This window comes from Patiria miniata, unplaced genomic scaffold (genome assembly GCF_015706575.1).
Source record: "Patiria miniata isolate m_02_andy unplaced genomic scaffold, ASM1570657v1 HiC_scaffold_1, whole genome shotgun sequence".
NCBI classification, from domain to species: domain Eukaryota; kingdom Metazoa; phylum Echinodermata; class Asteroidea; order Valvatida; family Asterinidae; genus Patiria; species Patiria miniata.
The window spans coordinates 35,853,392-35,880,543 of record NW_024037047.1 but is presented as its reverse complement, the minus strand read 5'-3'; the positions used below and the strand labels follow the sequence as shown (position 1 = coordinate 35,880,543).

The window sequence follows — 27,152 nt, the reverse complement described above, 5'->3', positions numbered from 1 at the left end:
CAATCGTATGACCCAAGTCCAACATTTGTGCCATGAAAAGAATGTTCAGATGTGGGGACATCATATTTGAGGTAGTGATGCCCTCGAAGAGGTCAATGAACTTTGTATTTCCTTGTTGCCGTTATTTATCATATTTATTCGTCAAAACGCCATTTCTCGGTGACCTGAGCCTTAATTGTGCCAAAGAACGGTATTACACCTATAAGTTTAATGTGGATGGCAAAACTTACCTTTGGAGATTCCTGCGAAACAAGGTTTCAAGACTTATAAAACAATCGAAACGAGAATTCTACAAAAAGAGCGTGAGACACCTTAAATGTTCTAACCCCAGAGATTAGCATAAAGAAATCAAGAAACTAACAATCAAACACAAGGCCTGCATCTGGCCTCCTTGTGTCCACCACAAAGCCATCACTGCTTTTCAGCGTGTGCAGACCAGCTTTGTTGAATGCTCGTACGTTGCTGTAGTATCGCAGTCCACTCTTTAGATTCAGATTGGTGAACTGTGTGGAGGACACACTGGCCGGGAAGGTGTGGTCAGCAAACTGACGAATATCTTCACCTGAGAAACAAGATAGTTTACATCTTTTACATTCTGAAGTCAGGCAAAACATGACAAGAACGCATCACAGAGACCTCTAGTCCTGCTAGTAAATGTTTTAAAGAGCAAGGGTGACTCATATAGGAAACAAGATGGTTCTCGAACCATGCGTCGCCTGCTTTCGCGAATATCTTTAAAGAGTGACTAATCAGTATGAAGGTTGCCATGTTGCATGTATATGACCCAAGTTTGGTTCCAATTGGACTTCAACTTTTGAAATGAGACCAATACGTTCTGCCTATTTTACAACTTGACCTCAGATGACCTTTAACCTTGGTACGTGACCTTTGACTTCATTATCACATATCACAGAAGGTTGCCATGTTGCACCTATGACCCAAGTTTGGTTCCAATTGGACTTCAACTGTTGAAATGAAAGCAATTTAACATGTTCAGCCTATTTTACAACTTGACCCCAGATGACCTTTGACCTTGGTATGTGACCTTTGACATCAATGTCAGAAGAAGATTTCTATGTTGTATTTATGATTTAAGTTTGGTTCCAATTGGACTTCAACTTTTGAAACGAGACCAATTTGATGAAACTTTAACCAAAATACCACATACATGTACACACTATACATGACTTGTGCAGACTTAGTCATTGCATAGTCTCTTTCCTGAACTTCATTCAGGCGAGACAAAAAGTGAGTCTTTGAGTTGATTTGGTGAGATTTGAGTGTACTTACCTCCTGGGTAGGTACTCAGAGACACCTGGTAGTGGGACATCGCGTCGTCTAAAAACACTCTCTTCCAGGAGATAAAGAGGACGTTAGGATCCATCAAGTAATCAGTGTCTTTCCTGGCATAAGATCTGGCAAGATCTTTTATCTGGAACAAAAACGTATTTCATTCAGGTACTTTGACAATATTGAAGGAATGATTGGCTGAAGAGGTTTGATAAAACTGCAATTACGGCTTGTGTATTCTCAATGATCTCACATTATTAGAAGAAAGAGCACTGTTAAAGAACCAAAGAAAGGATATATTGCCAGGTTTTGTCAGATTCCATTTGTACATCTGACTCTCTAATTCTCATACCTTTGCACCTCTGACTGTTGATATTTTTGGTGGTGTGATATCCGGGGTGATGCCATCTGATCTGAACACTGCGTATGTAGTAGGATTATACCAGGCCCTGATGAACACATGATACGTGACTCCCTTCTCCATCTTGTGATCTATAACAGATATTAACATTAGTTTCTTTGCTTCTTGTACACAACAAAAAAAGGGGGGGGGGGAAAGCAAGGTCAGGGTGACATTCTGCTCATTTTATAAGAAACTTTAATAACCAATCAGTCCCTGTTGTGCCCTAAACCGCCCGAGCAATATATGGATTATGGATCGATTCATCAGGGAACAGATACAATGCAATACAGGGTGAGTAAAAAAAACAAAACCCAAATAGCAGGACAAATTTTTGAATGAAGTTTTGCCTGTAACACTTTCAAAATCTAGGATATCAAAGCCCAGTAATTAAGCTTTCTTTTAGTACAAGAATAGTTCAAATCACTCATGTACTTTTCAAGTCACGGGATGTTTAACACAAACTCTGTTTTAAAGTTCTGTCCAAGGATCGCAAACACGTATATTCCTACAGCAAGACGAAAACGATTCTCATGAATCGTTGTACATGAATTGTTTTCGTTTTACTAAAAGAACACTTTTTGTGATCTGTGGATCAATTTAAAATGGTGTTTGTGTTCAAAATTCCGTAACTTGAAAAGTACATGAGTGATTTGAATGATTTTTTTGTACTAAAAGAAAGTTCAGAGATTCAGATTTCATATCCTAGATTTTGAAAGTGCTACAGGCAAAACTTCATTCAAAAAATGATCCTGCTATTTGGGTTTCGTTTTTTTACTCACCCTGTACAATTTAGTACATTATGTACAACATTTATTAAAAAACTTCTTTTTTTTTCATTATTTATAACGTTGACTTATAAATTGGACGGATTTCATTACCTTCATCCAGTGTGATGATAGTTTGGTTGTTTTGTCCAATATCATACCATAACCTATCCTGAACTGGATCAAAGATTCCCACAGGATCTGATGAAGAGTCATCACCAATGCTCCATTCGAACCTGCAAATATTATAAATTCATAAATTTCTACGACAGTCTACCCAATCCTATTGGTAGACAGCCAGTCACGTGGCCGGCTTTAAACGGTTGATAAAGACCAGCTGAAATTTCACATGAAATTTGGACTCCTCTAAAATCTGGTGCCAGTACAGTTTTATTGGTTGAACGTTCACAATCCTCATGCATGCATGCGCAATACCACAAGTGAGTCAGTATTTCATAGTCCTAAATTCACACTACACAAGCACAGCTGCATTCTGCGTCACATCACGCAGTACACGCGGTACACGCGCGCCAATCTCCATATAAGGAGTTTTTTTTAACTTCTCGCGAGAGGGCCATACCATAGCATAGCTAGAGGGGTGTTTCGAAAAACATGAAGTAAAGTTGTTGGAAAGATCTTACAGACCTGAGTCCTTACAGTCCTGCAATTATATCATAAACGTCAATCATAGAACGACATATCAAAAACCCCTTTAAGGAGCAGTGGCCACCACTATTAAACTGGGTAAAAGTTTACCAAGTATCAATTTCTAAAGATGCATAGTCACTCAAGAATTATATAGTAAATGGTTCACAGATATCAATTCCATAATCGATATAAATCACATGTCTCACCACTTAATATCCAGTCCTTTCTGCTCAGTGACTCGCCATACTGCAGCAGCTATAGACTGAGTGGCGGTATCATCAATATCAATCACATTATTGATATCATCATTCATCAGATCCAATACATCCAAAACTTCTATCTCAGTGTTGGGGTTACCTTCAAGTCATCGTAAAAGAATGGGTCAAGACAATCAAAATAACATAACAGTTTAACAGCACTGGTTTGAATCCTGCTTAAATAGTTATCAAGCTGCATGTCATCATTTCCTTACTATCATAACTGATGTTTATCACTTTTCTGCTTAAAGATGTTTGCTCACATCTCTAAAACCCACGCCTTTATCAACCTCGTCCCCAGTGCTTACTTTATTTCCAACCTCGTTTCCAATAGTAAACCCTGGATAGGAAACTCTGTACTTGTGCTCTGATTGGACAACGACAACACAATATTAGCATATGTTCCATATTCATAAATCTATAAGAATTACACCGTACAGTTGGTGACTTCTTTTTAAGCTCGTTAAAAGTTAAGTTAGATTGCGCGCGAAATAGTCTGAAAGTCACACACGGTAGGCCTACAACTTTTCTAGCCCAGAAAGTCTTGCCGAGTTTCTACAATGGCGACGCCCAGTCCCTGTAAAACTAAAAGTACCCCAGTCAAATCTGATACTTGCATGCTGTGCTCCAAAAGGGACAAAAATGGAACGCACTTATGGGGAGTCATTGGACGAAAAAAGAATTTCCCGCAATTGCTGTCACAACTCAACGTACCCGTTCCGGGTTTGAGCGACTTGGTTGGTGACATACTCTGCCGAAGTTGTGGAACGAAGGTGCACAAAATGGTTACGTTTTTGGAGGAGGCACGTGTGAACATCGCTAAAATGACACTAAGTCGTACCAGTCGTAGCAAACGGTTCCTGACTTCTCCTGCTCAGAGTGTTCCTACTGCGAAACGGCGGATTTTTTAGCCAAACACCGGTGCCCAGGCCCGCGCCCGTCCCCCAAGGCCAATTGCCCCGAAAGCCTGCCCATCGTCGGAAGCGGCAAGTCCCAGGCCTTTGCCTCATAAGTGCGCAACTTATGGGCAAACCACAACGAAGACTGGTCTCGCACGGGTATGGGATTTTTTTCTTGGATTTATTTACATTTATATTAACTCTCAAGGCCTACCTTAATAATTGCTTGTGTTGTGCTTTTATTTTAATTTGATAACGATTGATTATTAATATTGATGATACATTGACATTGTTTATATCTGCACCTATCAAATTCCCCCTGCCCCCCTCCCCCGGCTCTCCCACCTCCCCTCCCCCCATTTTGTAACTTCAAAAGTGACAATCCCCAACGTCTTGGGTGGGGCAGCCCGGGGGGGGGGGGGAAGATGGAGGAAACAATTGATGAGTGCATAGTGTGTGACATGTTAATGACCTTGGCGCCAACTTTTTTTTAAATGGGGTGGGGGAGGGAGGGGGAACTGAATTACAGGCATGACAGGGGACAATGCCTATAGTCACTACAGTTTGGAAGATCCTAGTTAATTACACTTTGAAATAGAATTCTGAATCTGAATATGGAAACATTTTTTTATTTGGAAACAAACAATTTGCAAAGTGTTGTCCTAAATCATATTTCTGTAGATGTCTAGTTAATCATGTAAAACAAAAGGCAAAATTTGCATTGAGTTCATCCAAAAAACTTGCAGCTTTTGCAGAACAACTTTTCTCAGGATCAAGGGTCATGAAAATTTGATCTTTTGATTTCCCCTGGTTAATAAACTGCTGAGTGCCTCACAATAATGGTGGAGCACTAGTGAGTCAGTCACATGGAAGTTGTTGATACCCGTGTCAATAACAGTATTATGCAGTTGCCTTTTTAATCAATTTTGACATCCTTTTTCTCTTCATTTCATTCAATTTCAGTACACAAGTTCAAATCAGCGCTTGCTGAGCTTGGAAGAATTCAACGGCTAGAGATCCAGACTCCATTGCAAACGTCATGTGGGGGATAAAACCCATACAGAGTGCAGTGAAGCACTTGAGTCTGGCAGAGGTGAAAGCAAACTGCTGCAGTCTGCAGCGTTGTTCCATACTCAGGAAATGCGACTTCTCAGATCATTCCAACTTCAATTGGAGAGACATCCTCCAGGAGATGGATAAACAGTAGGTGGCATCAGTTCTCTTTGTCATCCCTATGTACACCCCTCAACAAATAATGCATGATATGTTCCTGTTAGAACTAGAAGGAATTGATAAAGAACAGATCAACTCTGTAACCCAACCCACCCAACAAACATGTGAACATTTAAGCACTTCCTTTTAAATGCTGACTCAGTTCAAGTTAATTCGAAATTTCTATTGTGTTGTAAAAACTGTACAGAAAACTGCCAACTCAGTCACAGGCATATACATATATTATACTTTAAATAAAACTCACAAAAGTGAAAAATAATTGCAGTAATGTACATTTCAGGTGTCCATTTCTACTTGATGTCCTTGTGACAACAGCTAGTGATGATTCACATGTCTTCGAGGATGCCAAAGTACCGGTTATCTGCATGGCATATGGAATGCTGTTGTACCAGAGGAGTTGTCGCATTGGAAGACTGCAGCAGCTGTTCACGATCCTTTTAAGTAGATCAGCAGCCAAGAAGGAGGTCAGTTTGTTTGTTTGTTTTTCTGAAATCAATTGCCGATAAAATCACTTAGTTTTATTTTGAAATTCTGTTGGTGACAACTGCATGAAGCTGTATAGTTCTGTGCAGTAAATGAAACTTTGGGAATATGGGAAATAGTTGCTAAGTTGTAATTATTGGTAAAAGAGATCACTTTCACACAATGCTAGGACTATTTCAGTCAATTTTTTCTTCAATTTCTGTTATTTTATATTAACACCAGCGACCATGGTAAATTCTAACAAAACCCCAGAGTGAGAGTATTCTTCATGTAATGTTATGCAAGCTTTTCCATGACACTCAAGTGGAAATATTCAAGATGGAAAATATTATAACTCCTGCAGCAGGCACTTTGTTTTCAATAATGAACACAAATAAAATCCACAAATGAAATATGCTTTTTGCCCCCAAAGCCTGAGACACTGTGGAGGACCCCCCCCCCCCGTCCCCTTCAAGTGGTGCTTGTGTAAAATGGTGGGTGAATTTCTGAAAACCATAATTCTACCTCCATGGTTATACAGTCTGTACAAAAGAAATCCACACTGAAAACAGCTACATGTATTTGAAACCTTACAGTCAAGTCTTGTTAATTCAAATTCAAAATGTTTTTTTTTAATCCAGAATTTTGTATTAAGAGGATCATCAGCCCCAGATCAAGGCTTTACATTTACTTTATCCAAATCTTAATAAGTCATTCAATCATACAGGGTTTTTCTTCAATATTTATTTTCCAAACAGATCTACAGGGAGTTTCAGCGGGTGGGAGTATGCCAGTCCTTCACACAAAAAGATGTGCTGCTGAACAAAATCGGTGGTCATTTCAACGAGGAAGCAATGGAACTGGTCAAGAAGGGAAGCAAATTCCAGATTATTGGAGATAACTTTGACCTCCGGGTTCTGCGACATGACATGACGAAGGATGCAAAGAACATTGACTTACATTACTTTGCAAGCACCATTGTATTTGACAGGATATCATTTGAACTGCCTGATGACAAACCAACCCGACCACTCCAGCAGTGTCCCATCTCATCTTTCGTGCCTAACGAGGATGAAATCAACACACTGAAGAAGAGCTACAAGATTCTGGTGGCAAGAGACATTGTCGAGTGCTGTCCTGCATTGGCTTTCATGAAGTCGGTCATACCACATCACATCAAGCACAAGTACAGTGACATTACAAAGGAGAAGAGTGCCCTGTTTACCCAAGAGATTCTCCCATGCAACGAGAATAACTATGGGGAAGTGGTCCAGATCCTTAGCAGATACGAAGAATGGGTCCAAATATATTTCGAAAAGAATCTGCAACTCCACTGGTTGAAAAGCAAACTGAAGTAAGTGTGAACAAGTTAGACGCATGTTTCGAAAGTAAAATCCTGCTGTCTCATACAAATGGAATAATCACCGGCCATGTATTTGTTACAACCACAACCCAAAACATTTTTTTTTTAAATTTTACTAAAGAAAAAATAATGACACTTACACACATAGATAGTTGATCATAATAGCTGTAAATAAGACTTGACAAATGTACAGACGTATCCAATCTATCTCGTACATATCATACATGTGCTGATTCACTGACTAAATGATAAAGTATAGTTGTTTTGGTTCAAACATAACTTAATTAGAGTGCAATTTTCCCCCACTAGCAAATACTAAGAACCTTAAGGAAATTTGGAACTTGCACAACAGTGTCTACAGTATTGTTGTTACAGGTTTTGGGTCCCTGAGGAGGGGAAAGTGTGAGGGATAGGGTGATTTTCTCTTTTTTGGAAAGGTTACAATTGAAATTGATTCAATGAGAAGTTTCTACTTTTGAGTTTTGAAGTAACCTAAATTGCATGCTTGTTCTTCTCAGGGAGATGGGGATGCGGATTTCTGCATGTTGGGAGCTGACGAGCTTACTTTCCATGATCATGTCCATACCAAAGATCTACAAGACGAGGGTGTTGTCATCTGTTCAGGCACTGACAACGTAAGTTATTGCCAAATATAAAATAATGCATGCTGCCCTTCCTTAACACACAAAAACCAAAACATTTAAATTTGGGTGTTGTATGGTGATTCTACACAAAGACTAAACCTTGAAACACAAAGAATCAACCTGTTTCTGTTGTACATGTGTGTTTGGAAGAATCATGTACACATGTACCAGCTGTGATATGGCAGCATAAAAATGTTCCTGCCCCACCCCCCTCTAAAAATGATAAAACAAGAATGTGTTGTGAAATAAAGAAATTTTTTGGGGGAAAAACATGTGCCCCCTTCTCGAAAAAAATCCTTTTGGCTTTGTTTCATCTGAAGTTGGGTCAGGGAACCAGACTACACGAACAGCACTTTTTTCTTGGTTTTCCCAGCATTATGAACACATAACTGTAAAACGGGTCAGTGTATCAACATTTGTTATAAAAAAAACTAACCCCAAATCCATCCATTCCTGGAAATTACAGCAAAAGCAAATATGGCATTTACCTTTTTTTTCTTTTCTTTTTTAAATATGTGTTACAGGAAACTGGAGCAAAGTCTGATACACCAGCTTCATGTCCGAATGTTCAGTCAAGACCAGACCAGCCAGGATCTCATATGATGCAAGTGGATCCAGCTGATCCGCTACAGCACGTCCACATTCCTGTTGGTGGTGACCAGCTGACAAGAGTCCGGCTTGCCGGGGCAAAGGATCTCAGGGCTGGAGTTCACACTGCAAGACAGCGGTTCGATCATCTGTACCCCTTCGTCTGTGAAATTTGGCATGCTAAAAAGGCTTTTTTGAATGTACGTTTTGGATTATGCATTTTCCTGTACTTTCCAAAAAGCACCCATGACAACAAAATTTGCAGCCTTCCTGACCTTGTTTTAGAAGTTTTCTAATTTTTGGATAGAAACAAAAAACGTACATTTTGTAGATGATGATGTTCCTTCTCTCGTTTTTAAACCGCTTAAATTCTTAACAATATTCTGCATTTATCTTCAAATCAAGTTGAATCCTCAATCCTAATTGGTCAGTTCATAACAATGGTGGCGATATAATTCCAAAATATCACTGCCCATATCACTCTATATCATGCATACATGTGATTACGATAACCACAGCAAAGCTCATGTTCAGTGTGCATATAATCTGTACTATTTTTGCTTGAACTGAAGATGAAGTTTTTATCCCACTTGCAATCACTGAAAATGATGTGTGTTTATGTTCCAAATGCCATAAGCCTGAATACTTTCTTAAAAAAAAACCAAGTATCTTTCCACGCCCACAGTATGGGAAAACTCACTTTTTTATTGAACCTTTAAAATACCCTTGCATTCCCACTTCTAACAGATTGTTTGCTTTCTTTTTTTACACAAATATTTTCAGATGGCTTTCGATGTGCTGTTCAGCAACAAGTCAGCTCACGATGTAGGTACTCTGAAGTACTTTCGGGAGAGGATTGGAAGGCGCAATGTGACAACTCCTGACAAAATTATGAAGCGTGTGAGCAGCTGTTTCTGACTGTTGGCAAGGGATACCTTCGGAATGCTGCTTGTCAATTCTAGGGAATGAAAGACATCTCATCTGAACCTACCCAGCACATCCCTACAAAACTACAGCGAGAACGACAAGCTCACACAGAGCTGTATTTTGATAAGGTTATTACTGAATTTGTGGATCAGTATGTACTAGTCAGTCATGAGTCTGAGCAGATGATAGTTGCCAAAGATAGATTGGTTCAGTGCAGCAGAGTTGCCCTTGATCATAATTACACAGTAAGACAGCCTGAAGATAATGCTGAAGTGGTGGTTGAGAAGGTGAAGGAAAACATACAAGTCACTGCACACACGTCCCAGATCACTAACCCTCCAAAACCTCCTCCCACTCCGAATCTGCAACCGTCTTCGGTAAAAGTGTCAAAACCTGATGATGAAACACCATCACCTTCACAAACGGTAAATCGTTTAGATGGAGTTAGATCTTATGGGATGTGTTTGCTTGACATGTATGTGTTTCTCCGACAAATGATTGACACAACTAAAGAAGGAGATGGAAGTCGACTCCTGATAAACATGAAAAGGCTACTTTTGTACTTCTATGCAATGGGTCAGAAAAAGAAAAAATATGCTCTAGAAACGCTAGTTGCTATTGCTCAGGTGGAAGCACTTTTAACTCCCCAAATGGCCCAAAGAGTTTTGTGGGGACGTTTCTGTAGTATTAGAGGAGGTCCTGGCAACAATATGGAGTGTGATTTAATGCAAGAGATTTACAACAGAGAAGGCAAGAAACAAATACAGTGCATGGGACCAAATAAAACTGTGAAAGCTATCCAACGAATCTCAAAAGCGCAAGCAGGTCTGCAGAAAATTTCTGAGAATTTTGCTGGTAATACCAGTGTACACAATTTGTCAGTGAAACACACTCATAGGTCAGCTGCAAAGGATGAATACCAGGTCATTAAAGATTTGAGTAAACTACAGCCATTTAGCTTCAGGGCAGGAAGATTACACAGCACTTTCACAAAGGTCCCCTTCTGTGTGATCAATAATGTCAATCACGACAAGTTAAGCTCATGGATTCGTAAACATGTCAAATGTATCCAAGAAGGTTTATTGTAAAGGCAAACCAAAAAACACAAGTGTGCCAGTAACCTGTCCAATTTTTTTCTTATTAATTAAAATACACAAGATAGATTTTTTTTGCAAATAAAAGTTGTTTTGGTCGGGCAATGCCTTTGTGTAGCAAAGCCTACAAACATTGCAACAAACACAGATGTTAATGTTACGAAAACATTTGAACATTTGAAAAAGAAAGGAAAAAACCTTTCATGACCATCATCCCACCACAGAGTTCTTGTAAGACAAAACATTTATAAGAGCAAATAAAAATAATCAATTTGACTTTTTACACCATTAACGCCAAATGTATTAATTTTTTTCAGTGTGACTAGAAACACATTGATTGGCATCATGTAATAATCATTGTGTTCCTTGCAATTGCATAATTGGGAGCTTATCTTTTACATGTACTTTGTTTTATTTTTGGGGATTGGTTTTTGAAGGTGGACAATAAAGAGATGATACAAGACAAGTTTTTGCTAGTGTGGGTCGATCATGACGGATGTTGATTTACTTTCCATGTACAGAAAGATTGTGCAACTAGAGATGAGTTTGTGGACAAACACAAGCTGTTTCGGATATTCGAAATACTCTGTGCACGTCATGAACAATCAGTGACGTCACTAAAAATGTCATTTATAACAGCACATTATACGTACATGTCAAGTTATAACCAAATCGAAAATGTAAGTCTGTAAATATAGGCCTATAAAGAACAAAATGCCCCTTTAAGGGACGTCACATGACATTTGATGATGACATCACATGACATTTGATGATGACATCACATGAATTTGTCTATAACCCATCTCGGCATTGGTACGATCGCGAATTTCTTCTAGGACCATCTGTGGGTGATAGTCTAAGTGTGTACCAGGTCTAACGTCGATCGCATAATTTACAAAAGTGCCAAAGTAGAGTGTTTTAAAACGTGTACAAACCCTATGGGGAAAAATGCATCTTTAATGTGATGTAACCCAACACCTGATGACGTCACGATCACGAATTTCTTCTAGGACCATCTGTGGGTGGTGGTCTAAGTATGTATCAAGACTGAGGTCGATCGGATTTACGAAGGTGCCAAAGTGGATTGTTTTAAAACGTGTACAAAACATATGGGGAAAAACGCATCTTTAATGTGACGTAACCCAACACCTGATGACGCCACGATCACAAATTTCTTCTTGGACCATCTGTAGGTGGTGGTCTAAGTATGTATTAAGTCTGAGGTCGATCGCATTTATGAAGGTGCCAAGGTGGAGCGTTTTAAAACGTGTACAAAACATATAGGGAAAATGTGCATCTTTAATGTGAAGTAACGTGACACCTGATGACGTCACGATCTCGAATTTCTTCAAGAACCATCTGTGGGTGATGGTCTAAGTGTGTACCAAGTGTAACGTCCATCGGATTTACAAAAGTGCCGAAATGGAGCGTGTTAATACATGTACAAACCCTATGGGGAAAAATGCATCTTTAATGTGACGTAACCTGACACTTGATGACGTCACGATCACGAATTTCGTCTTGAACCATCTGTGGGTGGTGGTCTAAGTATGAATTAAGTTTAAAGTCGATCGGATTTACGAAAATGCCAAACTGGAGTGTTTTAAAACGTGTACAAAACATATGGGGAAAAATGCATCTTTAATGTGACGTAACCTGACACCAGATGACGTCACGATCACAAATTTCTTCTAGGACCATCTGTGGGTGGTGGTCTAAGTATGTACCAAGTCTGAAATCAATCGGATTGAAAAAAGTGGCAAAGTCGACTGCCAGAAGAAACGTGTGTTAAACCTATGGAGAAAAAGTCTGAAAAAGGAGAAGAAAAAAAAAAAAAAAAACTAGAAATGTGTTTGTGGACAAACACAAGCTGTTTCGGATATTTGAAATACTCTGTGCACGTGATGAACACTTGATGAAGTCACTTCGAATGTCATCTGCCAAGTGAAAAGTCAATCAGACATACAGTGCCAAAGTACATGGTTTGAAGAAAAACGTGTACAAAACCTATGGGGAAAATGCATCTTTAATGTGAAGTAACCTTACACCTGATGATGTCACGATCACGAATTTTTTCTAGGACCATCTGTGGGTGGTAGTCTAAGTGTATACAAAGTCTAATGTCGATCGGATTTACCAAAGTGCCAAAGTAGAATGTTTTAAAACGTGTACAAACCCTACGGGGAAAAATGCATCTTTAATGTGACGTAAACCAACACCTGATGACGTCACGATCACAAATTTGTTCTAGGACCATCTGTGGGTGATGGTCTAAGTGTGTGCCAAGTGTAAAGTCCATCGAATTTATGAAAGTGCCAAAGTGGAGTGTTTTAAAACGTGTACAAAACATATGGGGGAAAATGCATCTATAATGTGACGTAACTCGACACCTGATGACGTCACGGTCACGAATTTCTTCTACAACCATCTGTGGGTGGTGATCTAAGTATGTATCAAGTCTGAGGTCGATCGGATTGACGAAGAGGCCAGCGTGGAGTCTTTTAAAACGTGTACAAAACATATGGGGAAAAATGCATCTATAATGTGACGTAACCCGACACCTGATGACGTCACGGTCACAAATTTCCTCTAGGACCATCTGTGGGTGGTGGTCTAAGTATGTACCAAGTCTGAAATCGATCGGATTTAAAAAAGTGGCAAAGTGGACTGGCTGAAGAAACGTGTGCTAAACCTATGGAGAAAAAGTCTGAAAAAAAAAAAGCAAAAAAAAGAAAAAAAAAAATCTTAACGAAAACAAGAGCTGTTTCGGTGTGTCACCGAAACAGCTAAAAAGAAAAAAGAAAAAAAAAATCTTAACGAAAACAAGAGCTGTTTCGGTGTGTAACCGAAACAGCTAATTACAACATTTCATGCAAATCCTACTGTGAGTCGCCATCATCATATAGGAGGTTGAGACATAATTCCATATCACATTCAAGGCATGGACATTTCTCTGTGTGACACTTGGCTTGTACCCGAAATGTTGAAGAATAGTTGCTCTCCTGCATTTATCTCCTCGGCATAATTCCCGCATAATTTGTTGCATGCCTGCCTTGTTCTTTGCTATATCTGAACCGTTGAAGTACATAGTGGCTGTGGCTGGACAACCATCACGTCCTGCACGTCCTGTCTCTTGAAAGTAAGCTCTCATTGTATGTGGCACTCCAATGTGTACAACATGGCGAATACTTGGGGCATCTACACCCATCCCTACTGCACATGTTACAAACACAACCCTGCATGTGTTCTGATGTGATGACAGTTGCTTGAGCAGAACTTGTTTCATTTCTTCAGTTTGGGGCGCATGATACTGACCAAACAATCTGTGATCTGGACCAGCACATGTTTCTGGATAGTACTGATGAACTCCAAGTACATTTTCAAATAGCCTGTGTGCATAGCTGCAGTACTTTAGTTTCATGTAAATGATAGTGGATGGATAACAGATGCGTTCTTCAAGCAACTTGATGGCTATTGGATAGAGTATGTCGTAGTAACTTTGAACACCATGGGTAGAGGACAATCGACTCTTTACGGCATACATGATGTTTTCTCTGTCGGGGTTCCTGCTAATAATTACTGGCTTCTTCAAGCAAAGTGATTTAATTATGGCTTCTCTGTAATCTTGGGGAGCGGTTGCCGTCATTGCAGCTGTTGGAGTATGTGGAAATAGGCTAGCTAAAATGGCTAACTTTGCAAAGTCCTGTCTAAAATCCAGACCCCATTCTACTATGCAATGTGCTTCATCTACCACCGTAGCAACCACGGTATTTTGGATTGCATCAGACAGTAAATAGGGACGAGATGACACAACTGCTTCAGGATGGGCATAGACAATATTTGCTTTGCGTAGTTGCTCCTCGGTGCTCCCAGCAATACAAACATCTGTAGATGAAATGCGCTTTGTCTCTTCTTCTTCTTCTTCATCACTTTGATGATCAGGACAAGACCCAGTCATATGACCACGAAGAATACCAACTTGGACCCCAATGCTAGAAAGTTTTGAGGCTTGATCTTGAACTATGGCATTCAGAGGAGTGACTACCAGAAGTTTTGGATTTTTTATGTTTAGTTTATGTCCAAGCATATAAACAGCTAGCTGATAAATAAGGCTTTTGCCATAGCCTGTGGGAAGAATGACAAACACATCATGTCCATTGAACAGTTCCCATAATGCCCGACACTGTGCAGGTTTGAGATTAACACTGAGCTGTAACTGATTTACTGCATATTGCACCGAGGGCCAAAAGCTGTTAATTTGCCAGGATGACATTGTAGATGCCGGCAACTCCATGCAACTGATCGAGGAGAGAGCCATCAAATGTAGATTTTACTTGTACTTGTACAGTAGTTTAGCAGTAGTAGCCCCCCAAAAATGCCTAATCTAAATAATGTTAGCAACCTGAACTGTCTCTGTCTGACAGTGACATTGTCTGAGTTACACTCATATTAATATGTCATGTACTATTTACTAATAGAGTGTCCAGTACACTACCACGTAATAAATAAGTAAACAAGAGGAGATGTGAGGTGCAGTACTGAAGTGACGATGTCTGGTTAAATTTCTGTTCACAAGTTGTCGATATAAATATAGATTCGCCTCTTTTTACCTTTGTTTTCAACATCAGCAATCGGCAACGATTGATTTGCACACCGAAGACTACATGGCCGGCCTTGTATTGCATGAATTTTCCAATCAAGTTATTAAATCTAGTTCCAGACCACACAGACTACGTTATGAATGCGACGAAGATGCGAAGTTCAATTCGGAACCAGACTATTACGTGCGCCCAGAATACATCGCCCACAGGGAGACTAATTTACATACGTGTGCAAAAATCTTGCACATGCAAATGATCCAATACCAGGGTGAGAGAGCAGATAGTGATGGGCGCGTACTGTTCGACACCCTGGGTACGAGGTTGCGCCTTTATCATCATCATCTCACAAAATTGTCATACTTTGTCATCAGTTGGCATGTTACTTTTCAGCTTTGGTTCATGGAAATACATGTACACTGCGAAAAAAAGCGTCTCTGCTAACTATAAAGCTTGACTATGGGCTCAGTGCACCAACAAAAGAGGGCGCGTTTTTGCCACTTTTCAGAGCATCGTGGACAGGACACACAGCGTGTGCATACTGTACTGTACTCTACTGGTTAGAGCACAAAGTGTGCACGACTTCCTGAACGTGCCAAAGCTATTAGCCACAGTGTCTTCGCGTGAGCGTCAGGCGTAGTCAGCGCGTGAATACAATCAAATTTTACTTGCGATGGTCTCCCCGACTAATCCCGCCCCCAATATCTTTGGATCATTCAAAATACGCAGTGGATGGACTAAGAACCGGCCCCCAACTCTACTTTCTGTCTGTTGAAAGGGTACTTGTGCATGGAGCCCATGACAGACTGAGGGTAACCGAGAACCTTGTTCTTGGATCTCCATCTAGTTCTAAGGATTAACACATTAGTCTCTGTACCGCCCAAAAGTGCCGGACTTGTCAATTCTTTATACACCCCTCAACCACCCCAACACTCTATGGTGTCAAGGATTCAATGAGTAAACACGGTTTAATACCAGGTTAAACAAATGAAATTTTTTAAACTCATAATGATGATTTGTGCCAATAGTTGCTACCCTTGGTAGCAATTTTCAGCACAAATCCTTGATTCATTTCCAAGATATTAGCCTCCAAAAACCCTATAAATTTATGCGTTTGCGAAAGTGGGCATGGCACCAATCTTTGTTAAGGCCATATCTCAGAAACCCTTAGGAGATGGTGCTTAAATTGTTGCATGTGTTCATTATACACAGAAAGGTACTTCTAGGTTTTTTTAAGCCAAATCCGAGTCGATTGCCATATAGGACCTCTGGTTGGAGTGAATATGGAATGGCCTATACACCTAAACTTACTGTGAGTGACATCAGTGCAAGACTGGTCTGGATTACATGCTCTATCAATGGGTGCACACGCACAATGGCCCTTGCATGTTGTAGGGAAGCAGCGTCGCAGCAGGACAAGGGAGCCCTCGTCTGGTAGAGTAGGAGTGGCTTCGAAAGTGGAATGATGGCGGCTGCTTGGTATCCCAACCTAGAGAGATATTAAAAACAATATGAATTCAAAAAGTAGTTTATCTTTTTATACTTTCATTGATCAAGTTACAACCAAACCTCTTCCTAGAATGAGACAAAGTTTTTATGACCAGTAACATCTTTTCACGAGATGAATCTGCGTCAGGGTGATGTAAATCAATATAAGGTTTTGCCCATTTAACATCTTAAAGGAAGGGTAGATCATTTGTCATTTGTGCATTTTTTCGTTTGAAGCAACGAAAGTGCTCAAAAACTAAAGACAGGTGCTTAACAACTAACCTGATGAAGTTTTAGCTCTATGAATGCTGTGCACTCAGAGAAAACAATATTCTAGAATCTCGGTTTCAATTCTAAAGTTGCTGAGTCATGTTTAAATTGCGCACGAAATCAGCATGCGGCACACGTTCTCTTTCAGGCTACTGCAGCTATACGTGATGTCGCGTACTGAGCCGATGAATAATAGCAACCCCGCGCAGGTGTGCGTCGTGTCAACACTTGCAAAATGTGACATTTGGCTCATCCTTGGAAAATGACCTTCTTTTATTATTTTCTTCATAATGACAGCAAGCAAGAAGGAACCATTTCGCAGGGAGTTGTAATAGTGCCATTACTATCATTAAACCAAGTAAGCTTGTCAACAACAATTCAGTCAGTTACTTTTTGGATAGCTGCAAATGATCTACTCTACCTCTAACTGGAGTTGATCAACCTCGGCTTTCACCATTTGGTATTGTTTCATGTTGAATGGAGAATAAATGTTAATACAAATATTGTGATTTGTTTCACTTTTTAAAATATGACCAAAAATTTAAATACTCCACAAGTTCTCCTCAGTTCATACATGATTATTTTAATAGAGACCTCAAAGGAATGTATCCTTTCATAAATTATGAAAAGATACATTCCTTTGAGGATTATGATAATGTCAAATATTTTCCAAAATGGCTGATCTCAATTTGAACTGAATCTATAAAATTGCACGATGGCTCCAGATGACTTGAGACCAATTACAAGTAACATTTCAAATGAATGTTACACTTGCAAATCAGAGGTTTTACACTTTTCCAACCAAACGTGTTTTAATCTACATTTGTAAAGATTCATAACAATTACAACTCATTACCCCATTAACAGCCCAGATGGAGATGCAGAGATACAGATGAGATGGGTCTGTTATACTGCCCTCTAGTGGTATGATGGCTGTCTGTGCGATGCCTTCATCCAATGACATGCCGTCATTGCTGTGGTTTACACGAACCGGTCCATTCTTAGGAAAACAAAATTGTCATTTACTTCACTTTTGACACACAAGAGTTCCATAAACTGAACAAAATATAACATTCTCGAAAACCACACAAAACCAGAATTGGATAGTTCAAAAGAGTCATCTAGAGCAAAGAGCGCTTCAGATTCTTGCAATTAACAGAAAACTTGACATAGAAAACTGAATCAAAGGGCAAGTTTGTGCAAGAACTACTGTTAACCATAGTTCGAATAAGTTAACCCGAACTCTGTCTACTGGACGATGGTTGGACTACGCTAGTAAAATATTTGGAACCAGCCTACTGGGGCTGGTCGCATCACTGGTTATCAGTAGCCTCGTTTTGTTACTTAAGTGCAGAGGGAACCATTGACAAAAGGTTAAACCGTAGCGAGTTGTACTACCCACTGGTGGGCCTCGGAGATATCTTCCGGTTCATTCAACAGGTCAAAGAACGTAAACAATCCATACATACTCGTGACCGCCATATGTTGACAATGGTTTGACTAGAGTCGTTCGCACTTTAATGTTACAGCGCATGCGCCCTGTTTGATACCAACCAACCATTGGTTGACCACAATGGTTGTTGTGCAAACTTGCCCAGAGATGCAACAAACAGAACACATCAATGAAAGTTCAAATACAATTGAATAAAATGGTCAACAAATGATTAACACTTTTTTTTGGGGGGGGGGCAGATCAATGTTGAACTATTTATGCAATTATTTGAAAAATTTTCATTTGTCAATAACAGCCATATAATGCTGGACCTGGAATTCCAAATAAAGCATAAAGGTACCGGAGTGAGTTCAGTGCCGCTGTACGTGCGTCCGGCAGAGACCAAGTAGTGGCTGATACCAGAGTGTACATCAGCAAATCCCAGCCAGGCAAGGGCTAAGGAACCAGGGATGTACGGGGGTCTTCAAGCCACGTCATCCAGCCAGAGTGGTGGCGTGGAGGAGATGGGGTGGTCGGTGGACTCTCCGTGGTAGAGCTGATTGAGTCGGTGGCGTAGTCTGTTCCATCAGGCTGTTTTGGAGGTTAGTATACAGGGTGGTTAAAAACACTTTTGAAAGCAATTTTCACCAACTTAATGAACTTATTTTAAATATCTTATCACATAGTAGTAAAGTATAGGCCTTTAACTATGCATGGTGAAAAAAAAGCTTAGTAAAAGTCGCAAAAATAGTGATTATTATGCTAATTTGAATACAAGTCACCAAAATCAGTCTTGTCCACGGGTTATTCCATGTACATTTGACGTTTTCGTAGTTCATAAAAATTAAAGAGGTTGTGGAATGCTCGAAGACATTTCCGTCATTTTTCGGGTATATGTAGCCTAAGGTGTGATGAAACAAAAACGACTATTGTTTCTGTCATGAAATGAGTACAAAAGGTACTTTTGAGAGCTGTTTTTCAGGTCCAGTTTCGACCTGAACGTTCAACTGTGTAAAAGTCGTCGTTGCGGGCAGCAAACAAAACACAGTAAATCGTGACGTAATAAACAGGACTCCCGATGCACAGTAGCATACACGAGTCCTGTTTATTACGTCACGATTTACTGTGTTTTGTTTGCTGCCCGCAACGACGACTTTTACACAGTTGCACGTTCGGGTCGAAACTGGACCTGAAAAACAGCTCTCAAAAGTACCTTTTGTACTCATTTCATGACAGAAACAATAGTCGTTTTTATTTCATCACACCTTAGGCTACATATACACGAAAAATGACGGAAATGTCTTCGAGCATTCCACAACCTCTTTAAAAAAAAACCTTCCCACCAAAATATATTTTGCCATGGTAACTTTTTTTGAAGCCGTCCAATTATTCATGTCAGTGTTAAGATCATCTACTCAATGAGCTGTCAGCTTAAGTTCACTGTTGCATAACATTACATAACATAACAATCAAATGTCATGCCCTTTCAAATAAAGCTCCAATAGCTGAGCTCAGTCAAGCGAAGGGAATGTATACCTCCATGGAAAAACAGGTTTCGCACATGAAATGTTCAAATTAGCATAGCTCAACAACAAAATGTGTAAATGCAACGATTTCTTCATCACATTTGCTTAAAGGCCAGTACTTTAATAGCTACTAATCGACAGTTAAAAATAATTTTGAAAATAAGTGAAAATTGCTGTCAAATGTGGGTGTCCTTTTTTTTTTAACCACCCTGTATGAATCATACCACAATAACTAAAAAAAAAAATTCACATTCACAAACATTTTAGCAGGATTCAAGGGACAGTTGTCTTCTTTGTGTGATTCTGACAGTCTCTGATGTAGGGCACAAGACATCCTATTATTGATTAGAGGAACTTGAGGTTCATGTGGAAACTGCCGTTGCTACTTGGAGATTTCAACATGCAAACAGCAAACCAAAACTGGTACTATACTTAGTTAAGTCTGTCAAATGCTTTCCCTTCAACAAACTTCCTAAACACTTTTTTCAATTATAAATTTCTGTATATCTTCTCATTTAAACATAACAGGTGTACTTTCTTAAGTACGAATTTTCACAAGAATTTCAATAAAACAGCAGCAACAGTGATTCAGCATTTTGTCTTCTTTTATTCACTGAAAGCTAAATGCTATGAAAATTCTACAAAACTGTCAAAGACTGAACAGTAATATCATAAACTCACAGTTTCAGCCGGTTCAGTTGGATCAATCCAGATGATGTGATGACGCTGCAAGTTAGCAGCACTCTCTGTGCCAATGGCAAAAGTCACAACAGAAGGTGGGCTGCCATCAACCTGAGGAAGAGAAATGATACAAGAAATGATGGTACAGTGCCATCTTACTAATGAGAGAACTAGTTAAAAAGGATTATGGGTGGGGATAAATTAAGACATCAATAACACTGCAGACATATCTAAAGTAAACATCTTAGACAGAGACGCATGATACTTCGAAAGGGGGATGAAGGAGGCAGCCTACATAAGAGCCTTCAAACTTTCTCTGGACCGGGGGAGGTACAAACTCCCAGGAGTCTATGACCCGGTGTTGGGATCACGTGTCTGTAAGATCAAGAATGCAACATCCGGGTCATCCTGCTGATAGAGACCAAGGTTTCGGTCAAAAAATTTCAGGTACAAAATTTTCTAGTGATGTGATCACAAGTTTACCTCTAAATTGTAAATAACACAAATGGTAATAATGACGACTGATGACAACAGAGATAAGCAGTCTATGGCATGTGTGTATGGCAACTCAAAGAACTGAATCGATCACTCTGATGGATGGAAAGGTCTACCAGAGATTAAATGTAGAAGTACTAAAATCTGTCATGAAAGGTCAAGTTGGTGGAGGTACATGTGTGGTTATGATCAGGGATTGTGAAGTGGATGTCACTTACCAAAAAGGATTCCGTATTGGCCTGAGTGCAGAGACCAGCAAAGTTACAAGCCACTACGGTAACGATGTAACGACTGCCTTCATGTAATGTCAGATTGGTGAAGGTGTAGTCCAACTCACTCCCTGCAATCTTCAAATGATACCAGAATCAGATCCATTAAGTTGCTGCTAATAAACATACACTGCAATCCAATTCAGACAAACAGCGGAATGCGAAGTGACAAATGGTCGACCTTCCAACTGTCAAAAAGGTGGAACGGCTGTACAAGGGTGTTTAAAAAAAAAAGGCAACCCAAATGTAAACTACAAAATTAATGTAAACTACAAAAAAAACCTAATATTTTCAGATAGGTTAAAAATCATGTAAAACACCAATGTGTCCTCTTTCCAATGATACCTTGATTGTGTGTCTGGGGCCACGGATGACTGAGCAATCATTGTTATTCTGTCAAGGGTCAAAACCTGCACTGGGCCAAGTTTGTGAAAAAGAGTACCTGGTACTCTGGGTAACTGGTATTCTGGGCACGTAGAACGGCTTTATTTAAAGAAAGAATGCATCCTGTTCTTTAAAACAATTTATATAGCACGTGAAGTTTACCCCTCATGGCCCGATGCCTTCAACGTGGCCGCCACCTCTTTCCACCCAAAGCTCTGCATGAAGTCTAGTCCATTTCAACCCTTGCACAACAAACCAGCCAGCAATCTTAATAGCTAGGTAAAACTTGGCCCAGTACAGGTTTTGACTCTTGACAGAATAACGAATGCTCAGTCATCCGTGGCCACAGACACATAATCAAGGTATCATTGGGAAGAGGACACATTGACATTTCGCATTATCTTTAACTTATTTGAAAACATTTATTAGATTTGTTATAATTGACATTTACATCTGGGTTTCCTTTTTGATACACCCTGTATGTATTTAAAATTGTTACCTAGACCGATTGCACATTATGTTGGTTATATTTGGTAAACTTAGCTCACTCTTTGTACTTTCATTTTCACCTCTCCCATCTCAACCCATGAATATTTTTATACAGATAAAAACTTTACCTTTATTGATGGAATATTCACATCTCCATTGTGATGTGTGCTGACTGATACGTACTGGTCTTTAATACCACTTTCAGGGTCACTGAACTTCCAGGAAAAGTGAATCAGATCCCGCAGAACCTAAACAAAGAATGTTACAGGTTAATTTCAAATAGAGATTTGAAATCGCAAAAAAACCAAAAGCAATTTTATCACGGATAAATGCAAGACTAATCTTGTTTAACCAGTTTGAAGCCGGGTTTATTTTGACAGTGACAGACCCAGGCGTGGGATTATTTCTCACAAGCCTCGATGCCAGACGGGTTCAGGCCAAATGTGCAGGTAGCACACCCTGAGATATCCGGCCTTGCTCACTGCGAGCGGGTCGCTGACAGATATTTCCGGCCTCACTCGTTGCGGGTTTATCTGTCATCCAATCTGAATTTCAGAAAACTTTTGCGTGTATAGGCCTACACATCCTCTGGCACTAACTGGTTAAACATAAACACAAAAGGTTTCTAATTTTATCCTCTCTTGTCTGCAGAATATGTCTCTGAAAATAGGGGGCATGGAAATCCTTCGGTCCCATGAGTCTAGAGTTAGTTATATGGGAAAATGTCCAATTATGGTTTATTGAAAATTTGTTATAACAAGCAGCATCCTCTCTGAGTTATGCCCATATATTTCCCATGTTTGCAGTGTTGCTATGTTGCTAGCATCATGGCATGTGGTGTGATCCCTGGCAACATGGCATATACTGGTTTATGGCTTCTGACAAGCCCCCTTTGAACAAAGATATTGGGAAAATGGAGAACCACCAAAATAGGGCAAGATTGCTCAGTTGGTAGAGCACCGAATAGCAATTTGACGATTGCAGGTTCAAACCTGCTCCAAGTTTTGTTCAATTTTTTTTAAATGGAAACATTTCAAAAGGAAGGATAACTTATGGACATTCTTGTGTACTTGTGTATGGTTATTATCTGTCAGTTCCTGTTGCTAAATGTTGTCATGAGATCCAAAAGAGAGCAAACGCCACTTCCCCTGCTACATGTTCCTTCTGCTTATTTTCTACTTAACCAGTTCACGCCAGGATTTTTTTTGACAAGAATGGAACCAGGTGCGGGATGTATTTTCACCTCAAGCCAGGGGGGTTGAAGCCATCACCCTCGGGCAGCGTGCACTCATATTTCCGGCCTCGCTCGCTGCGAGCGAGTCACTGACAGAAATTTCCGGCCTCGCTCCCTACATGTTTATCCGTCATTCATTCCGAATACCACAAAACTTTTGCGTACATACACGGCCTCCAGCGCGAATGGGTTAATAGTCTATTCAGTGCAATGCAAGTACAGGGTTGTCCAAGATGTAGAATGAAACAAAATGGCCGTTTTTAATTGTGAATCATTTTGGGTTCTTACTTGAGTGTTTCTGACAGCCATCCCCTGAGTCACATCCACAGCGGGTGCATCCACTACATCAGGAGGGCTAGAGTCCACACGGAACCCATTAGATGTAGCCCGACTCCACATACCAAGCCGGTTAAAGGCATGGACTGTGATGTAGATATCAGTGCCAGCTGGCATCTGGTCAGCTGCTGACAGGAATATCAGAGCATCTTCTGACAGCTCAATGCGTGTAGAGGGGAGAATGTCTGCAGCTCCTGGTGTCGTGCCGGCGCGCCATTCGTAGTGGGAGAGGCCCGAGTGAGGATCATGGAAGCCCCACCAATGGGCTCGCAACTGACGCCTAATGAATCATGAAAAACAAGAACACGGAACACATCATAACAACACCTCAAGTAATGACATGTTGATAATGCAAATATATCTCAATTTGCTCCTTTAGATCCTAAACAGCACACTTAAATATGAAAAGCTACCAAAAAGGGCAGCAGAGCAACCAGTACAGAATCCTGTTGGTCACAGGTTCAAATCCAACACTTGTCAAACTTCTTAAAATAAAACTCAAATGAACCACTAACCACCTATCCCTGTCCAGAACTGATGGACTTGTAAGGAGACTGCTAACATGGGACTTGACAAATTTCAGTTTAATGAGTTTAAATTGAAGTGGAGCTATCTAGATGAACATGTTTCAATCGAGCATCTTAATTCAATCGAAACAACTGGCTGCCCCCCGCCTTGCAGCCTGCATCAGTATTCTTTCTTGCTTTAAGCACTGTGACTTTCAATGATTTGGGCGGTTGGGGTTTGTCTTCTCCAGTTTAGAAAGTTTTTGTATTTGTGATCACCTTGACGATTGGAAGCTGATATCACCACCCCCAGGACCACCATCATTGACACGCCCCTGCAATGGGGGAGAGTCATCCACCGTGACCCCATCAGACGTCACTGAGGTACAAAGGTCAGCAGCATTGCAAGCCGTCACTGTCACGTAGTAGGTCAGACCTGGCACTAGGTTCAGGTTTTCAGCAAGGACATCTGCGAAGGAATATATGAACATCAATGCTTAGATGGGTTATCATTATATCTAGGCTACAAAACTCAATAGAACAATACAGGGTGGTTCAAAAAAAGGACACCCACATATGACAGTAATTTTCACCAATTTTTAAAAATTACTTGTAACTGTTGATTAGTAGCTATTAAAGTACTGGCCTTTAAGCAAATATGACGAAAAAAATCATTGCATTTGCATATTTTGTCGTTGAGCTATGCTAATTTGAACATTTCATGTGCAAAACCTGTTTGTCCATGGAGGTATACATTCCCTTCGCTTGACTGAGCTCAGCTATTGGAGCTTTATTTCAAAGGGCATGGCATTTGATAATTATGTTAGGTCATGTTATGGAGCAATGAACTTAAGCCGACAGCTCATTGAGTAGATGATCTTAACACGGACATGAATAATTGGACAGCTTCAATAAAAGTTACCATGACAAAATATACTTTGACGGGAAGGTTTTTTAATTTTTATGAACAATGAAAACGTCCAATTTACATAGAATAACCCTGGGACAAGACTGATTTTGGTGACTTGTATTCAAATTAGCATAATATCACTATTTCTGTGACTTTGACTAAGCTTTTTTTCACCATGCATGCATGGTTAAAGGCCTATACTTTACTACTATGTGAAAAAAAATATTTAAAATAAGTGCATTAAGTAGGTGAAAATTGCTGTCAAAAATGGGTGTCCTTTTTTTTAACCACCCTGTAGACCCCATAAGGGAGTCTTTAGAAATCCATGTACCCCATAAGGGAAACGCTACGGAGTTCAATAGGAACAAAGGAGAACAAAAGAAGGGAGACTAAGGTCTTCCTCGCAAGTATATGTGCCTAGGGCTATGTGCGTATTTGTTTTTGCATTTAATAGGACAATAGGGGCCACAATTCCCGAAGGTCCATGATTGACGATCGTGTACAAAACATATGGGAGGTCTTCCTAAACAGTTAAGGTACAAACAAAAGAGGGACAAAAGGTTCACACAGTCTTGTTCCGTAGTTGTGGGGACAAACACTCGTCTGTACATGGTATTTGTTGGGACCAAAAGATGCTGTGGGGACACCAGCAAGTCCCCACAACTCGGTCCTAATTAGCCTAATGATAAAAAACTTCCCCATAACGCGGTGTAGGCCAGGCCACATTTGAAAGTGTTTACACACTGATGTATGTGGTTTTGTTTTTGTATTCCATAGGGGATGTTAAACAATAGAGGACAATAGGGTCCACAATTCCTTGAAGGTCCATGATTGACGATCGTGTACAAAACATATGGGAGGTCTTCCTAAAAAGTTAAGGTACAAACAAAAGAGGGACTATAGGGGGTTCGCGATTGAAGGTGTTTACACACTTTTGCTCTAACCTTACATGCTTTTTTTTTGTTACCTGTGAACAGAATAGGTCCACAGGATGCAGGAAGCATGATCGTTGTGTGGACTTACACATGTCCACACGTTGTGTGGACTTACACATGTCCACACTAGGTTTCCCCCTCTCTGGAAAACAGGTTTAGAGGCATTTTTGGGGTTATGTTCATCAACCCAAAATGAAGAGGAACACTCAAAGAAATCACACACAAAAACATGGGTTGAAAGATTTTTCTCAGTGCGAGTAAAGGTAGTTTTTTTCTCTGGTTTTTTTTAACTACACGAATACTAAAGCCCTGTCCGCACTGGACTTTTTTGGGTCAAACTAACCGAGACTATGGGTACTTTTCCCATTTTAAGTCCAGTGCGGACAGCCTAGGACGTTTTTTCTCTCGGTTACTTTTCCTGAGTCCAGCGGTTACTTTTACTGGCCAACTGCTGCCCAGGAAAACTTCCCACGCGCCCAGGAAAACTGACCAGGTCACTTTTCCCGAGACGATAAGTCCAGTGCGGACAGTGCGAGTCGGTAAAAGCGGCTCAGGAAAGCGTACATCCGGCCCGAGCGCCCTGTTATGCATATAGACACCGCACGAACCTGCACATGCAGTGGCCGAACATTTTGTAGAAACACGCTGCGGTGTATCATCAAGTCCGAGCGGTAGAATCTCGTTAAAATATATATTTCAACGGACAAATACATACACAGAGAAGAGAGATCACGTTCTGAAAATTAATTTGGGGAAATTCTCTTTCTCCACCGATGTATGTTATTTTCTACAATCCAAATTTGTCCTGATACGCTACTGTAGGCATGCACGGAACATCATGGTCCGGTACCGTACGTAGGCCGTAGTCACTGGTTCCTGGCCCACATCATAGCTTCGATTCTGTAAGCATGCAATGGGAACCAACGAATACTGATGGCGCTGCTGCCGCGCGCACGGAACATCGTACAGCGGCATGGCTTCGACGACGTGCATCACAAATGCGTCAGAATTATAGGCCTTTTCGTCA

At 40.2% G+C, this 27,152-nt stretch overlaps 3 protein-coding genes across 3 annotated transcripts; 1 reads left to right on the top strand and 2 right to left on the bottom strand.

The window, feature by feature from the left end:
• Nucleotides 1-176: 176 nt before the first annotated feature.
• Nucleotides 177-18,804, bottom strand: LOC119729312. The gene is made up of 8 exons (XM_038201937.1): nt 18,722-18,804; nt 17,785-17,928; nt 16,482-16,659; nt 3,312-3,462; nt 2,572-2,693; nt 1,643-1,782; nt 1,291-1,432; nt 177-562 (listed from the first exon to the last, which is right to left on the bottom strand). The coding sequence occupies exons 2-8, from the start codon at nt 17,890-17,892 to the stop codon at nt 357-359; spliced, it is 1,047 nt and encodes a 348-aa protein (XP_038057865.1). The 5' UTR covers nt 17,893-17,928; nt 18,722-18,804; the 3' UTR covers nt 177-356.
• On the top strand, nt 9,442-10,951 carry LOC119729304. The gene has a single exon (XM_038201929.1). The coding sequence runs from the start codon at nt 9,517-9,519 to the stop codon at nt 10,564-10,566; it is 1,050 nt and encodes a 349-aa protein (XP_038057857.1). The 5' UTR covers nt 9,442-9,516; the 3' UTR covers nt 10,567-10,951.
• LOC119729321 lies at nt 18,799-23,847 on the bottom strand. The gene is made up of 5 exons (XM_038201949.1): nt 23,727-23,847; nt 22,333-22,452; nt 21,281-21,409; nt 20,568-20,678; nt 18,799-18,951 (listed from the first exon to the last, which is right to left on the bottom strand). Exons 1-5 carry the CDS (start codon nt 23,835-23,837, stop codon nt 18,817-18,819), a joined length of 606 nt encoding a protein of 201 aa, XP_038057877.1. The 5' UTR covers nt 23,838-23,847; the 3' UTR covers nt 18,799-18,816.
• Nucleotides 23,848-27,152: the final 3,305 nt, after the last annotated feature.

Coding starts and splice junctions, on each gene's coding strand:
- LOC119729321 (XM_038201949.1), bottom strand. CDS start 23,837: ATGTGGAGTCGGGCTACATCTAATGGGTTCCGTGTGGACTCTAGCCCT. Junction 20,679..21,280: donor CCAATACGGAATCCTTTTTG/GTAAGTGACATC, acceptor TCTCTTCCTCAG/GTTGATGGCAGCCCACCTTC. Junction 18,952..20,567: donor CAACTGAACCGGCTGAAACT/GTGAGTTTATGA, acceptor CCTCCAAAACAG/CCTGATGGAACAGACTACGC.
- LOC119729312 (XM_038201937.1), bottom strand. CDS start 17,892: ATGTCATTGGATGAAGGCATCGCACAGACAGCCATCATACCACTAGAG. Junction 1,433..1,642: donor CAACAGTCAGAGGTGCAAAG/GTATGAGAATTA, acceptor TTTTTGTTCCAG/ATAAAAGATCTTGCCAGATC. Junction 563..1,290: donor TCTGAGTACCTACCCAGGAG/GTAAGTACACTC, acceptor CTTGTTTCTCAG/GTGAAGATATTCGTCAGTTT.
- LOC119729304 (XM_038201929.1), top strand. CDS start 9,517: ATGAAAGACATCTCATCTGAACCTACCCAGCACATCCCTACAAAACTA.